Below are 16,403 nucleotides of genomic sequence, written 5' to 3' on the forward strand. Positions count from 1 at the left end.
GCTTGTTCCACTGTGGGAGGGGAATATCTGCACAACATGCCTCAGCAGCTCATACATTGGTCGGGGCACGCGAACAACGTATCGTATACATAGGAATCTGCCCCATCAAGGGTCTACCTTTTGCACCGAGTACCCAACACATGCCGTCCGCAACAACCTTCCCTTTGCACCCGCCCAGCATACAGTCCTACGACAACCCGACAGGCTTGTGCTCTTCCTCGCTGCAAGCTACAACCCTCCAACACGCTACGCACTACGCAGGTGGCAAGAACGCCGCCCACAGGACACAACTCACCGCGCCCCACACGACGCTCCAACCCACCCACCACCGCCCCGCGCGCGGGTGCTCGACGAGCAGCCACGCCGCCGCCCAGTACACGGCGGGCATGGCCGCGGCCTGGCGCAGCACGATCTGCGTGTGCGAGGCGAAGAGGAGGAGGAGGGACATGATGAGCGCGTGGATCGCGTGGGGAGCGAGGGATGGGTGGAGGAAGGGCGAAGGGGTGCGCAGGCAGGGCGTGTCTGAGCCCTCGATGTCCTTCCTGGACTGCCTGCTCTCGAGGACGAGCTCGCGGAGACGCGGGAAGAAGGCCGCTCGCAGGTAACGAGCCGTGTACACGAACAGCAGGGCGAGCGGCGGCGCCGCGATGACGAAGTTCGGGATCTGTGCGACGGTCCAGTAGCGCATGAACCCCCCATTCCAGTACTTCGCCTGCACGTAGGTGTATACGGACGGCGGTACGGCGTTGCACCATGAGGGTGCGGGTGCGCTTTCGGACGGCTCGGTGCAGAAGACGCGGTACGCGGTGTATTGGTGGTAGAGGAAGGGGGAGAGCGTCAGCGCAGATAATGCCACGGCGTATAGGGCTCTCCAGAGAGAGACCTGGTATGGTAAGATGTCAGTGCATCCCGACGGCAGGCACTTCGACGCCGGAGAGGGCGCACCTTACGACGTTCGAGTATAGGTTCGACGAGTATGCCCCAGAGGATGAAGCCGGACAGGAAGATTCCATTCGAGCGGAATGTGCATGCGAGCGCGAACGAGCCCGTCGCTAGAAGCCACTGGTTCCGCGCACAAAATAGCATGCCTAGAGGAAAGCCCATGTTAATGAATATGCTCTAAAAGATGACCAGCCGGAAACAAATAAGAGTGATCTGGCGAAGAGCCTAGGCAGTTCGCACAAGATCTGTGTCGCCTGCTATATACCGCGTATGTACAATTCATGAATAGGCGTGCTTACCTGTATACGAGAGATACGTGAAGAACGGCTCACTGTACCCAGCTAAGCGGAGCGTGACGGGACTGCTCGGGAGCAGAGACAACAGCGCAGCCAGAAACGCAGCGTCCGACGAACCCAGATGTACAACAGAGAGCTCATAAAGTCTCAGCGTAGAGAGCACAGACAACACCGCAGCCGACAGGCCCCCAAGCAGAACCTCTTCCCACTCTGACGCTGACGATGATGCGCCAAAGAGCGACAAAACCGCGTTGACGAGCTTGCCCGCTGTCCGCATGACGAACGGCGCTCCAGGGAAGAACGCCCACTGGTTTTCGTACGCGTATCCCTCCTTCGCGATGGCCGCAAAATGGAACGCGTCCCATCGCAGGATGGCGGACGCCAGAGCGTGCCGGAGGGAGAACCTCCCATCTCCCGGCGGGGGCAGCAGGACGCGGGGAGACGAGTCGAACAAAGGGAGCTGTGCAGCGGCGAGTGTCACCAGCAAGGTGAGCACTGTCGCGGTAACCGATGCTATGATCAGGATACGCTTGCGGTTTGCGGAGTCGGGGCCAAGTGCGGGTCGTTTTCCGGACGATGATGACATGGCGGATCTCCCTGGTCATGTTCAGGGTCAGAGATTGAGTATCTAGGTAAAAGGACAGTTTCCTCTGACCAGTTGTATGGCTGATAGTCAATCACACCTCATGGATCCGCATCCTGGATGAACGTCTGGTGTTGATTCGGGTGTTATGGCGGTGGGAGGATATGTTAGGCGCCGAGCATAGCGGCCTCGTACAGGCCCAGCGTCTTCCTTCCTCCCGCCACAACGTCCACTTCACTCTGCTGCTGCGTGCGTACTTACCTGGCACCCGAACGCTACAAACAGTGGAATGCAAAAGAACTCGCGAAAGTGTCAAGACAACCAAGCCAGCTCCGAGGAGTCCGTCCGAGTCGACTCCGAGCGCGAGCGACGCTGCCAGCGTCCGCCACCATCACATGTATCTCTATCTCGATCTCCCGCCGGCCGCAACCAATCGCAGCTTCGAGCTTCAAAGCTTCAGCCTTCAAGCATTCGTGTAGGAACGACTTTCCGACTCATGTATTATCTTACGGCGACGCAGGGCACACCACTAGTACCTCCCCGGTCACGATCATGATTGAGGGTTGAAAGTAAGCAAGCTTCCGTGCGCCGTGCGGTATGCTGAGTGCTCTGACTATGTAGTACTTCCGTGCCTCGATCCACATCAGACATTGCAGATTCCTGGGCGGCGACGTACGGTCGAGACTCGACCATCCGGATTCCCCATACTCTTTGGATGTGCTTCCGCACGAGCGCGGCGCCCAGCGATGGCGGAACGTCGACACTTCCGTTCTGTTCACAGTTCGACAAGCCAAGCCAGGCCCGGGGCTCGCGAGTTGCCAGTCGGACTTGCAATTGCACAGTGCAGGCTGCAGAGGACGCCCGACAGAGCGGGCGGAATCCAATCTCGAAGCTCGAAGTCTAATTCGCGGTTGCCGGGATACCGATGTTGATCTTCGAGTCTCGACGGCCTGGAATTCTCGCCCGTCGGGGAGCCGAGGGGAGCGTGTGTCAAGGTACGCCTGCACCACATTTATGTGACATATCACGAGGCGAGTGGTTGCGTCGACGTCGAGTAACGAGTTTGCTTCGTAGACACGGTCACTAAGCGATGGGGGTTGAGGTTCGTGACTCGTGAGACGTTCAATACTTTAGCAGCCAGGTCTTTTACCCTCGATCGATCGCATTTGTGCTGCGCAGTGCGTCGGGCAGTGGCCTCCTCTCGTCCTCCCTCGTAGTGGGGTTAGCATGGGAACCGCAACTGGACTCTCCCATTTGCACATGGGTGGCGTATTCGTGAGCGAGTCGTCGCCATGGTCCCGGGGTTTCAGCCCGGCTTCCCAATACATACACTCGTCCCCATCTCGTCTTCTGTCTTCTTGACTCTAGACTCTAGTTCTGTCTTCTACGATGTATTCTGACCAACAGCCGAAGCATATGCTTCCAGACTTCTCTGGCCGCCTTGGCCCTTCTCCCGCTCGCTCACAAGCACGCTGCACGCATGCACGTATGTTCCCGCCGGCACGAGCCTCCCAGGAACGCCGGTGCGCGAGCTATACCAGACTGGTACTATGCCGCATCCGCTGTGCCACTGTGCCACCGACCTGGTCGTCTTCCCGACATGCGTGCTCAGTCGATCGTGCGGTTCTCCGGGGGCTCCTTCGGTGGCCGCCGGGAACTTGGAAGCTGATGGAGCCGTGGGTGCCGCGCACGGCGAGTCGTTGCTCGTGTGAGGCGAGCATATGCAATCTGTCAGAGTCGTGTAAGTATGGTCTGCTTCCAGGATCCAGACAGGGCGTTGTGGACTCGCAGAGTGCACTGCTACATATCCTTGCCGCCGTAATCTCCGGCTCAAGAAAGTAAAAGTTCTTGATGCATATAGTTGCAAATGCGAGTGGAGAGACGCAGATGCGCATGTGGTGATGCGAGGTCGTGTTCAAAGGCTCCGTATGTCCCAGCTGGGGGATCCGTTTTCAGACGCAAGCGGCAGAATGATTGTAGATTCGCGGGATGAACATCAGATGCCCGAGAAGCACGTATGTAACCGTTCCCCACACCTGGCTGGAGGCTAGAAGGCATGATTTCAGGCTTCGCGCGGATGCCTCGTCGTGGTCGAGTTTCAACTTGCGAGCCGACGGTGATGAGGGGTACGTAGGTTGTTCATCAGGAAAGGCGTGTGCTCTCGGAGGCAAGAGACTAATAAGTAGCAGTGGTGCTGGGCGCGTCGCTCGCGAAGTGAGGTCGTGGCGTGCACGACGTGCCCCTGCCGCTAGAAGAAGAGAAGGCGAACTCAAAAGATCATGACGCGGACCATCAACCGGTCCACGTACTTAGTGCATCCGCAAGCTGTACTGACTTCCGTCCGATAGCCGGTGGGCGAGGCCGACGAGGAACATCGGGTCTGCCACTTGACACATGCATGCTGCCTGGAGTGCGATAACGAGCAATTAACCGCAGGCAGCCGCAAGAGGCCGCAAGCCAAGGGCATATGTGGTCAGGAACAATCTACGTAGCACTGCAGGTCGCTTGAGAACCACGCACATACAGGCACTCGCAAGCATTTTGTCAGGGGACGGCTGCCAGACCAGTCAAATCGCTGCACAGATCGACACGGCTGGATCGGGCTTCTCGATCCAGCGCTAGCACGATCGGTATCCTCGTGGAGACGACTCTCGACAATTCTTGACAATTCATGCTGCACTCTTCCGCAAAACACACCTGTTCGGAGAGTCGCGACTGTGCTTGGGCGGTCTCATGAACTGTCGAGGTTCTGTCGCGGTTGGTGGCATGGGGAGATGGGGAAGGGGCGGAGGAGCGGAAGCCGGGGATAGGAAGACGCCGAGTCTGTCATGGGCGGGCGGCTGTTGGAATTTTGCGCTAGTGGATCTTGCAGCTTGGGAAAAGTTTAGCAGCCCTTATCGAGGACCATGATGAGCCCAGATAAAATGCCCACCGGCCCCATGCGCGCACCCCCGCAATCTCTTTGTTGCGTTTTTGCACGCTTCAGCCATGGTCAGCTTCATAGACAGGTTGAATGCCCGGGTGCGTCCCCTTCCTCGTCGTCTCCGACGTCCCCCTCATCGTCCCTCTCGCCCAGGTCGCGGACTCCTTCGTTGGAAGGCACTTCCGCCTCGAGGGTTCCGGTCACCCGAAGGAGCGTGAAGGGTCTCGGTTCCTGGTGCGTCGCCTTCTTCTCTCACTCCTTCGCGGCTTCGCTAACGACGACGACGACGATGCCAGACCGAAATCCGCGCTGGCTTCACAACATGGGTGAGTACGTTTGCAAGCTCTTGCATGTCACACGAGTCCTCATCAATCCCCGCCGCGAACAGGCTGCCATGGCGTACATCGTGCGTACAACATCCCCACCTGCATATATGCGCGTTGAGCTCAAGACAACTCCTCTGTTCCCCAGATCTCAGTGAACGCGTCCATCCTGAAGGACTCCGGAGGTCCTTGCGAGTGTCCCACCAACGACGGCTGTGTCACCGATCCGACCTACTCGGCATGTGTCAATGATGTCCAGCGCGACCTCATCACCACCACCGCTGCCATCTCCGCTCTCGCGTCTTTCTTGATGGGTGCGCTCGCAAACCTGCCCGTTGGAATGGCCCCTGGCTTGGGCTTGAACGCTTATGTGAGTACTGCCTCTTGTTGTCGCCCCCTGCACTCCGTATCCCTCCCGTTCCCCCATATGGACATGCCGAGAGGCCAGCCAAAGCATGCCCCCGGACCCGCCACTGTTCAACCTAGCCAATACAGGCGGGCGGAGGATTGCGTCACGCTCGGCACGTAGCGTCCATTTTCGCTGCTCGAACACAGCATTTCATGTGGAGTCTATTCTGGCTGCCGCTTATTTTCTGCAGGCGGCGGTAGGAGCTGCATATATGCGTTGCTTCTGGTCCTTCCACAAAATCTTGATATCGTGCCTGTGGTCACTGTATGCGGTAGTCTCATCGGGTTTGTTCTGGGGTGACAGCAAATGCATTGGGGCTCATACATGGAGTTTGACGTACTGACTCAGTCTACACCTTTGTAGCTCGCATATTCGGTTGTTGGGTTCCATGGCACTGGCTTCATCACGTATAGGGAAGCGATGGCTGCAGTCTTCATGGAAGGGTGAGTGTGCAGGTCTCAATTCCAAGGTTCTCCGACGCTGACTCCGTTTTTTACCAGATGGTTCTTCTTTTTCCTGTCGCTTTTGGGTCTCCGTCAATGGTTGGCGCGTATTATGCCCCAGTCGCTCGTCATGGCTGTCGGCGCCGGTATTGGTCTCTTCATCGCATTCGTTGGTCTCTGTGAGTCTTTCTCTCGCTCAGTGGGGATAGTTATGGCCGGCTGTGCACCTAGCCTAGGCACCGGGTCGCGTGTGCATGGGTCGCGCCGCTATCTGGGCTGCACTTACGGCTGGCTCCCCCATTGACATCTGAAATGCTGTAGCAGTGCTAACCGCGCTACCTTCTAGCGTCTGGCGGTCTTTTCGTCGTCGGTGGCGACACCACCAATTTCGTTGGCCTTGGTGGTTGCAAGCCCGAAGACTTCCTCTCGGACGATCTCCAATACTACTGTAACTCTAAGGTCATGCGGAGCCCGACGATGTGGCTCGGTATCTTCGTTGGCGGGTACGTGCCTTGGAGTGTATGACCGCGCGCTGGAGCGCTGATATCATTTGCCTATCTGACAGCGTCTTTACTGTGTTCCTCATGCTCTATCGCGTCAAGGGTGCGATCCTGATAGGCATTTTCCTCACGTCCATCATCTCGTGGCCGCGCACGACCGTCGTCACTTATTTCCCGCATACCGACGCCGGCAACGCCTCATTCGACTTCTTCAAGAAGGTCGTCACCTTCTGGCCCTTGAAATATGTCGGGAACGCGCTTGACGTCAGTACTCCTTATCTACCTGCACCAAGCGGTGATGCTGACACGTTCCTTCTAGTACTCCTATGGCAATGGCCGTGTATGGTATGCACTCATCACCTTCCTCTACGTCGATATCCTCGGTGAGTCTTTGCCTCTGTTCTATGTATGTAATGCGTTTGCTGACGTCTGCGCAGACACGACCGGTACTCTGTACTCTATGGCCAAGTTCGCTGGTCTTCGTGACCCGGTTACGCTCGACTTCGAGAACTCGACTATCGCCTACTGCGTCGACGCGTTCTCCATCTCGATGGGTGCGCTCATGGGCACCTCCCCCGTCACAGCCTTCATCGAGTCCGCGACGGGTATTGCTGAGGGTGGCCGCACCGGCATCACTGCGATGGTCACGGGCATCATGTTCTTCGTGTCCGTCTTCTTCGCCCCCATCTTCGCGTCGATCCCGCCATGGGCAACAGGCGGCGCGCTCGTCATCGTCGGCTCGCTGATGATCCGCAACGCGCGCGAGATCAACTGGGACTACGTCGGCGACGCCGTCCCCGCCTTCCTCACGATCATCATCATCCCGCTCACGTACAACATCGCGTACGGGGTCATCGCAGGCATCATCTCCTACGTCCTCATCAACGGCGGCGCGTGGATCATCCGCAAGGCCACCGGCGGCCGCATCGTGCCCCCGAGCTACGACATGGCCGAGCAGTGGGTCATCCCCCCGGGCGGGATCGTCCCCGGCTGGGTCAAGGCCCTCATCCGGCTCTCTGGCCGCGGCTACGCGGACAACGACGTGCCGCTCGAGCAGCGCGAGTCGCCCTCGCTCGACGAGCGCTCGCATACCAAGGACAGCCTCACGATGTCCGAGGTCAACCACGTCCCGTCGGGGCGGCAATAACGTGCTGGCTGCCCCTGGCGCTTGTGTGTCGTGTCGTGTCGTATATGATTCGTTAACTTATGCGGCGGCGGACTCTTTCCTTCCTGCTCCTCTTCCCCCTTCGCGTCGTGCATAGACTTCGCGAGCCCGCCATCAAACTTGTTGGGTCCTTCGCAAACCCCGCGCCATGCTCCGTGAACCGCTCGTGTTCGTAATGTGAATATCTGCTAGCTACCCTATCTTGGATACGCCCCTCGAGTGCACCTGCCATAGTACCATACCTTGTTCGCTCCTTTCCGGCGGTGCGATGTTGTACAAAATTAGCCTCCCCCGAACTTACCCACTCACCCACCGTCCGAGCTCCAATGCCCATATGGACTCGTCTTGCACTCGTCCGTCCACAATTAATAGTACATATTAAACACATGCGGCCGTCTCGCTTGTTCACGTTGTGTACTCTCAGTACTGTAGGATGGTGTTGTTTGGGTTCCCCATGTTGCTTGTTTGCTTGTTTGCTCCAGTACTAGTTAGTGTCGCTGCCAAAGAAAAAGTGCTGTAATTTCTCTCCAGGTTCACGCTGCGTGTTGTCTCGCGTTGTGCGAGTCGAGTAGGCGGTTTACGCCTGCAGGCGCGAGAATGGTAGGTCGCAATCAGGTGGCAATGGCGATATGTTACTCTCGCACACCGCTCGACGTACGTGGACGTCCGTGCGCTCCTGCTGCCTTGCGAGACAGTCTTCGTACCACCATGTGTCGTTGGTTCGCAACCATCTCGTAAATTCTGAGTAGGCAGCGGTAAGGTTGGGCGAACGCTTCACGGTGTTGATAGTTGATAGAGTTCTACAGATAAATGTATTGATTGATGTGGTACACGATTGGTGACTATCTGCTGCAGCAATGTACGTCTTGTACGTCCGTTGGTGTTCTAATCTACAAAGTTCATGCTTATGCTGGATAATGCCTACTATGCTCGATGTCCGACGTGTACTTTTTCGCTTTCAACTCTCAGCCCATCACGCTCGCCAGCAGCGCCATCCGGATCTGAAAGAAGCAGTCAGACGTGATGCATAATGTAGAATAAACGCAAACGTACGAAGAGGCCATAACGCATCTGCCGGAAGTATACGGCACGGCGAGAGTCGAAGTCGACTTCCGGGTCGATCTCTGCAGAGGAGTGAGCAAGTTAGATTTGGGGCAGTCGCGCAGGAGACTCACCGTTGACTCTCGGAAGCGGGTGCATGACGATCATCTCCTCCTTCGCACGAGACAAAAGCGCGTGGTCGACACGGTACGCGTCCTTGACCGCATGCCACTCCGCATCGTCCTTGAAGCGCTCCTTCTGCATTCTCGTGACGTACAGGACGTCAGTGTCTCCGAGTACCTCCTCCAGGGACTCGCACTGGTAGACAGGGATACCAGCCTTGCGTGCGGCAGAGACAACACTGGCGGGCATGGTGAGTGAAGGCGGAGAGACGAAGTTCAACCGAACGGAGTAGAGGGAGAGGAGGGTGACGAGGCTGTGGACGGTGCGACCGTTCTTGAGGTCACCGAGCATGGTGATCGTCCGGCCGTTCACGGTACCCAGTTCCGAACGGATGGTGTAAATGTCCAGCAGGGCCTACGATTGTTCAGTAAGAGATCTCGCTCATGACAGAAGGACGATGTCACTTACTTGTGAAGGGTGCTCTCCAATACCATCGCCAGCGTTCAAGATGGGTACGGGCGAGAACTTGGCCGCAAGTTGCGAGCTGCCGACCTCGGGGTGGCGGATCACGATCGCATCGGCGTAGCACCCGAGGGTACGGATGGTGTCCGGGAGCGTCTCGCCCTTGAGGACCGACGAAGAGTCGACATGCACGTTGACCACCTCTCCACCGCAGCGCTTCATCGCAGTGTCGAACGACGACGCCGTCCTCGTCGAGGGCTCGTAGAAGAGCGTCACAAGCACCTTGCCCTTGAGAATGTCGAGGGTACCGTTGCGCTCCACCTGCAGCTGCATCTCGTGCGCGAGCGTGAAGAGGTCGTGGATATCCTTGTGGCCGAACTGCTTCACTGTAAGGATATGACGGCGGTTGAAGGCGGGATGCGGCAGCAGGTGGCTGAAGATCTGCATGCTCGATACGGGCCCATATACAGGCGCCAGAGAGGTGGAAGAGGCCGCGCTGGCTTGCAATGGTGGAACAACAGTCTCCGCGGGGACCCGCCCAGTCAACGCCTGTACGTCCGGTTTCGCGCCCGAGATGGAGCCTCTGCGCTCTGCAGGCTGGTGGCTGATAGTCGCGGCGGAGAGGTCCTTGCCCAAAGGCGCGCTCGAGAGAACGCCATCAAGGAAAGCGGTCTGTCCGTGGATCTGTACGCGATGAACAGCGCCGTTGACTAGCGTGTTTTCGATAGGAGACCACGAATGGCTGCGCTTCTGGAACTGGTACTTGCGTCCGACGATGATCTCGACGTTGGTATGCCCCTGGTCTGGCAGAGCGAAGATGCGCAAGGGGTTGTCGTGAAGTCGCTTGCGGACATCGTCCAAGGTGAGGCGGCCGGCAGCCACGGCATCGAGCAGGAGCGGCAAAGTCTCCTCGATACCCGAAGCCGCCGAGGCCTCCTTCCCGAGCTGGGTCGCAAGCTCGTAGGGTACGCGTCCGACAGAGAAGACGTCGATGGCATCGAGGTTATTCCAGAGGTACTGCTGGTTCTCGAGCGTCGGCAGGCACGTTACCCAAGGGAACTGCTCGCGCGTGAAGAAGAGCGCGTAGACTGCAACGTCGCAGGTGACCTTGAGGCCCTTCGCCTTGCTCAGAGCGATGAAGAGCATGTCCTCCTTCGTCTGCACGTTGGTGACGTGAAGCGAGCTATTATGAAGGTCGGCGAGAAGCAAGATGGGCGCAAGGTTGGCGCCGCGAGCGTCGGTCACGATAGGCTTCTCGGAGGGCCATGCCGCGAAGTGAGCAGCGGCAGCGGTAATCTGGCTGTCGGGCTCCCCATACCGGAAAGGCACAAACAAAGCCTTTACCCCTGCCTCGAGCTCGTCGTCCAGAGCATTGACGTTCGCAGAGGACGCGGTGATGCTCAACGCGTAGTTGCAGTACGCCGAGCCCGCGATGTTGCTAGCCGCCTTGTCGAGAGACGCCCGATTAGTGATCCTGGTCTGCAGACCCACTGGCAGGACGAGCGCAGTGACGAAACCGCCGCTGATCGACGCCTTCGTGGCGTTGACGAAGTCTTCGCCCGACAAAGTAACGTCCGGAACGAAGCTCGCGATGTTGACGAGCCCCGGGAAGGTGTGCGTCTCGTGCGACGTCTTGAAGTCGACCGGGGAGACCTCGAGGGGCATCTTGCGAACGAGCGCCTCGAAAAGAAGCTTTGCATTCTTGACGTTCGTGATGAGCGGGACGGCGAAGTCGACGGCCATACGGCGCGTGCGGTAGCCCTTGCTGGCGTAGCTCGCCGGGCGGCGGTAGTGGTTCTTCGATGGCAAATTGATGTACATGTCGATGAGGTTGTTCGCCAAGTGCTGCGTCAGCGAGTACTCGGACTTCTGCTCGCTGTCCTCGCCCAAGATCTCCAGGTACTGGTGTCGCCATGTCAGCGAATATTGCTACAGAGGAAAATACGACAAAGATGGACAGACCTTGCAAGGTACGTTGTGCTCCGTGAAGAAGTCCGCAGTGCCGGACGTACCGAAGATGTTGTACCCAGCAGCATGGAGCCTCTGGACCGAGGGCAGGATCTCCAGCTTCTCCTTGTAACTACCGATCGAGAACAAGATGTTCTTCTTCGGAAGGACGATACCAGTCGAGATGAGCGCCTTGACATACGCCTCGTACTTGTCCTTGCCGAAGCACGCAACCTCGCCCGTCGACGCCATCTCCACACCAAGCACAGGATCCGCTCCTGAGAGTCGGCTGAAGCTGAACTGCGGGACCTTGACACCGACGTAGTCCGGCGGGAGAGGGACGTGCGGGTACGGCTCCACCGGCATGCTGAGCATGACCTTCGTCGCCATCTCGATAGCGTCGATGCCCGTGACCTTCGAGACGAAGGGGAACGAGCGGGCAGCGCGGAGGTTGCACTCGATGACCTTGATCTCGTTGTTCTTCGCGATGAACTGGATGTTGAACGGCCCCGTGACGTTCAGCGCGTTTCCAATCTTGATCGTGGCGTCCTCGATGCGGCGGACGGTCTCCGGGTCGAGGTCCTGCGGCGGGTGGATGAGGGTCGCGTCGCCCGAGTGCACGCCTGCGTTCTCGACGTGCTCCGAGATGTAGTGCATGATGACTTTGCCGTCCTTCGCAACCGCATCCATCTCGATCTCCTTCGCGCCCTCGATGTACTTCGTGATGACCACCGGGTGCTCGCGCGAGACCGCCGTCGCCTGCGAGAGGTAGCTGTTCAGGTCGTCCTCGCTGAACACGACGTTCATTGCCGCGCCTGACAAGACGTACGACGGGCGCACGAGGACCGGGTATCCGACCTTCTCGCAGAACATGTGCGCCTCGTCGAAGCTCGATAGCTCCTTCCAGAGCGGCTGATCCACGCCAATCTCGTCGAGCAACCGCGAAAACTTGAACCGGTTCTCCGCAGTGTCGATCATCTCCGGGGACGTCCCGTAGATCTTGACGTTCTGGCGGTAGAGCGGCAGCGCGATGTTGTTCGGGGTCTGGCCACCCATCGACAGGATGACACCGCGCGAGCGCTCAGTATCGTAGATGTCCAGGATCGTCTCCAAGCTGATGTTCTCGAAGTACAGGCGGTCGGCCTCATCGTAGTCGGTACTGACTGTCTCAGGGTTGTAGTTGACCATGACGGTGGGGAGGCCGTTCTCGCGGAGGGTCCGGATAGCACGGACAGCACACCAGTCGAACTCCACGGAGGAACCGATGCGGTAGACACCCGAGCCAAGGACCATGACACCGCAGTCGTCGAAGGTGATATCGTGCTCGATAGCGTTGTACGTCGTGTACAAGTAGTTGGTGAACGCCGGGAACTCCGCAGCGACGGTATCGATCTGCTTGACAAACGGCGCGACGCCGGACTCCTGACGAAGAAGGCGGACAGCGAGCTCGGTCGTGCCCATGCAGGCCGCGATCTGACGGTCGGAGAACCCGAGCTGCTTCGCCTGCCGCAGGAGCGCCGAACCGATCGAGTTGATGTTGCATTGGCTGAGGGAGCTTTGATGAGTGTATGAGAGCAGTTCGACATTAGCAAAACACGTACTACAGGCGCTGTTCCATATGGAAGATCGACTGGAGCTTGGTGAGGAACCACTTGTCGATGTTCGTCATCTGCCAGATCTTCTCAACGCTATATCCACGGTGGAACGCGGTAGCAATGGCGAAGATGCGCTTGTCGGTAGGGTTCACCAACTCCTCGTCGATGTCCTCCACGAAGTCGTTCTACAAGCGAACGTTAGACATCCATCCGAGGGCGGGGAAGAAGAGTGGTTTACCTTGCAGAAGCCAGAGAACTGATCATCAATAGCCCGGATCGCCTTCTGGATTGTCTCCTGGAACGACCGACCGATGCTCATGACTTCACCAACACTCTTCATGCTACTGCTCAACAAGCGGCTGACACGGTTGAACTTCTTGAGGTCCCAGCGAGGAATCTTGACCACGACGTAGTCCAAGCTAGGCTCGAAGCACGCAGAGGTAACCTTCGTCACTGAGTTCTTGATCTCGTTCAACGGGATGTTGAGACCGAGCTTGGCCGCGATGAAGGCGAGCGGGTAGCCAGTAGCCTTGGACGCGAGTGCAGACGAACGAGACAACCGAGCGTTGACCTGGTGGGGGAAAGGTCAGTCAGGACGTCTAGCGACCAGAAGGAAGGAAGGAAGGAGGGGACATACCTCGATGATGCAGTACTCGCGCGAGGTAGGATTGAGCGCGTACTGGATGTTGCACTCGCCGATGACACCAAGGTGACGGATGACATTGATCGCGGTGGTACGCAGCATATTGTAGTCGGCATCCGAGAGAGTTTGCGACGGCGCTACGACGATGGAGTCACCAGTGTGGATGCCAAGCGGGTCGAAGTTCTGTACAAATGCACGTCAAGAGCTGGTCGCAAAACGTCACTGCAAGACATACCTCCATGTTACAGACCGTGATGCAGTTATCGCGGCAATCACGGACGACCTCGTACTCGATCTCCTTCCAGCCCTTCATGCTCTTCTCGACCAGCACCTGCGGGCTCGTCGCGAACGCCTTGGTACAGAGGGCTTTCAGCTGCTGCTCGTTCTGAGCGAAGCCTGATCCAAGTCCGCCAAGGGCGTACGCAGCGCGCACGATGACTGGGTAGCCGATGGTGTTCGCAGCAGCAACGGCCTCCTCAGTCGTGGTCGCAGTGCTCGATTGAGCGCAGCGCTCCCCGATTTCGGCCATTGCGCTCGCAAAGAGCTGCCTGTCTTCGGTCATGATGATGGTGTCGATGGGCGTACCGAGAACCTTGCAGCCAAGGCTTTCGAACTCGTCCTTCAGCTTGATGCCAACGTTGAGCGCGGTCTGCCCACCGAACGTGACGTAGATACCGTCCGGCTTCTCGTACTTGATGATCTTCCGCACGAACTCGGGAGTAACAGGGAGGAAGTAGACTTTGTCGGCGAGCCCGCGGGAAGTCGCGATCGTCGCAATGTTCGGGTTCACGAGGATGGTGTAGATGCCCTCCTCCTTGAGCGCCTTGATCGCTTGCGAGCCCGAGTAGTCGAACTCGCCGGCCTGACCGATGGAGAGACCGCCCGAGCCGAGGATGAGTACCTTCTGCACGTCCGCGCGAGGAGTACGCTTCTCGTTCTCCTCCTTGGTACCGCCAGGCATGGAAATCGGCAAGAGGCTGCCGGTCTTCGTGCAGTCGATGATGTTCTGGATGAAGACCTCGAACAAGAACTCGGTGTCGCGGGGACCGGGGGTGGACTCAGGGTGAAACTGCACCGAGAAGAACGGCTTGTCGACACAGTAGATGCCTTCGTTGCTGCCGTCGTTCGCGTTGTGGAAGAGCTCCTTCCATCCTTCGGGAAGAGACACAGCCTCGACCTGGTAACCGTGGTTCTGGCTCGTGATGTAGCAGCGACCGCTGAGCGCATCCGTGCATGGGATGTTGTGCCCGCGGTTACCGTACTTCATCTTCGACGTCTTGGCGCCCGCGGCAAGTGCGAGCAGCTGGTGCCCTAGACAGATACCGAAGATGGGCCGGTCCGCCTTCTGCATGGCGCGCGCGAGACGTTCGATGGCAGGCGCGACCGAAGTCGGATCGCCAGGTCCGTTAGAGACGAAGAGACCATCGAAGGGCTCCTCGGAGTCCGCGAGATAGTCGTAATCCCAGGGAACAACCTTCAGTTCAACGCCCCGATGCGTGAAGCAACGAATCTGGTTGTACTTCATACCGACGTCAACCGCGAGCACGCGGAGAGGGCGCGACCCGGAGGGGTGCATTTTTGGTTCGACCACCGGCTTGTAGATGCGCGGGGTCTTGGTGGAGACTGTCGCGACGAGGTTCTCCTGGTTCGGGTCATGGAAGGGAATATCCTCGTAGTCCTCCCGCCACTTCGCAGTAGCGACCGCGCCAGGGGGAGACGGCGCACGAGACGCCGGCACGGAGGGGGACATCAGTGACGCACGTCTGCCAAGCGGCGCGTCATTGCGCCTCGCTAGTATCCTCCCGAGCATCGATCCCTTCTCGCGGATCTTTTTGGTGAGTGCGCGAGTGTCGACGCCGAAGATGGCGGGAACTCCGCTCTCCTTGAGCCATTGGCCCAGCGAGGAGCCGGCAAGGAAGTGGCTGTAGTCTTCGGAATACGAGCCCACGACGAGAGCGGAGACGTGAACGCGAGAGGATTCGAAGTCGGGAGGAACATCGTCCACGGAGGCAGCGTCCGGACGAGGGGGCACTCCGTAGTTTCCAATGAGCGGGTAGGTTAAGATGAGTATCTGACCTTCGTAGGAGGGGTCCGTCAAGGACTCCGTGTATCCGACCATCCCTACGCCAATCAGAGTGTAAGAGTGAGTGAGGCCCGACGAATGGGGCAAAAAAAAACACGCACCGGTCTGGAAGACACATTCTCCAGCAACGCTCTTGCCCTCCGCTCCAAAACTGATGCCGCGGAAAGCGGTACCATCCGCGAGCTCTAGCACAGCGTCCTTGAGGAGAACTTCATCCTGGGCGAGCGTCGCGGCGATGGGGGCTTCCGGAAACCCGTTGGGGTGGTTGGAGGCAGTACGAGCGAGGACGGGACGAGCGACGTTAGTTTTGAGGGCAGGGTTCGACTGAGCCATGGCGAATGGTGAAAAGAATGAATTGACGAAGTCGTAGATGTGTCGGGGTGTGTCGTAGTCTCTTCCTCTTCGCTCGCCCGCTCCGAGAGAGATTCGAGTGAAGAGGAAGAGAAAAAGAACAAGCGTCTCGCGCGCACTCATGAAAACCGAAAAGCGCAGTCACGTGCATCGCGATTGAGATCGGATTCGCCAGATCGCATCGCTAGTCTACATCAGGAAACACTTGGCGAGAGCGCTTATGATGCCCGCGAATATACCTCCGGCTGGGAAACAATGAGAGCACGAGGTAAGCACTCACGAAGGGGGAACGGGGCTGTATGCGTGACACTTTCTAATGGGTCATATACAACCTTGAACATCGAACTCTGGCTGTAGCCGTAGCGCCTGGGGGCGAGTGAGCACTGTAAGGAGCGCGACTGAGCAGTGGAAGTGCGGAAGAAGGAGGATTCATTCTTCTGAGCCCTGTGCTCCTGGCTTACACGGCCAGAGATTCGTTTGGCCTCAGGCTGACCGGGGTAAGCGCTGGCCGGCTTCGAGCGAAATCGAGTGGCTCCGCTCAAACCTAAACCGCGTATTGGCTTGAGGCGGACTC

General features: G+C 58.2%; 3 protein-coding genes across 3 annotated transcripts; 1 reads left to right on the forward strand and 2 right to left on the reverse strand.

Annotated features, from left to right (window-relative positions):
• Positions 1–71: 71 nt before the first annotated feature.
• Positions 72–1,877, reverse strand: L226DRAFT_209379 (mannosyltransferase). Its single transcript, XM_067672898.1, has 3 exons — positions 1,242–1,877; positions 946–1,088; positions 72–883 (listed from the first exon to the last, which is right to left on the reverse strand). Exons 1-3 carry the CDS (start codon positions 1,822–1,824, stop codon positions 254–256), a joined length of 1,356 nt encoding a protein of 451 aa, XP_067531717.1. The 5' UTR covers positions 1,825–1,877; the 3' UTR covers positions 72–253.
• Positions 1,878–4,576: 2,699 nt separating this feature from the next.
• On the forward strand, positions 4,577–7,592 carry L226DRAFT_209458 (xanthine/uracil permease). Its single transcript, XM_067672900.1, has 11 exons — positions 4,577–4,842; positions 4,898–4,978; positions 5,041–5,070; positions 5,133–5,150; positions 5,216–5,437; positions 5,840–5,919; positions 5,977–6,098; positions 6,266–6,422; positions 6,485–6,683; positions 6,739–6,802; positions 6,857–7,592. The coding sequence occupies exons 1-11, from the start codon at positions 4,810–4,812 to the stop codon at positions 7,564–7,566; spliced, it is 1,716 nt and encodes a 571-aa protein (XP_067531718.1). The 5' UTR covers positions 4,577–4,809; the 3' UTR covers positions 7,567–7,592.
• Positions 7,593–8,365: 773 nt separating this feature from the next.
• L226DRAFT_615672 (carbamoyl-phosphate synth) lies at positions 8,366–16,001 on the reverse strand. The gene is made up of 10 exons (XM_067686808.1): positions 15,580–16,001; positions 13,631–15,516; positions 13,390–13,578; positions 12,991–13,323; positions 12,759–12,937; positions 11,173–12,703; positions 9,217–11,112; positions 8,760–9,162; positions 8,638–8,708; positions 8,366–8,585 (listed from the first exon to the last, which is right to left on the reverse strand). The coding sequence occupies exons 1-10, from the start codon at positions 15,950–15,952 to the stop codon at positions 8,550–8,552; spliced, it is 6,897 nt and encodes a 2,298-aa protein (XP_067531719.1). The 5' UTR covers positions 15,953–16,001; the 3' UTR covers positions 8,366–8,549.
• Positions 16,002–16,403: the final 402 nt, after the last annotated feature.

This window comes from Lentinus tigrinus (genome assembly GCF_003813185.1).
Source record: "Lentinus tigrinus ALCF2SS1-7 unplaced genomic scaffold L226scaffold_31, whole genome shotgun sequence".
Classification (NCBI taxonomy): Eukaryota; Fungi; Basidiomycota; class Agaricomycetes; order Polyporales; family Polyporaceae; genus Lentinus; species Lentinus tigrinus.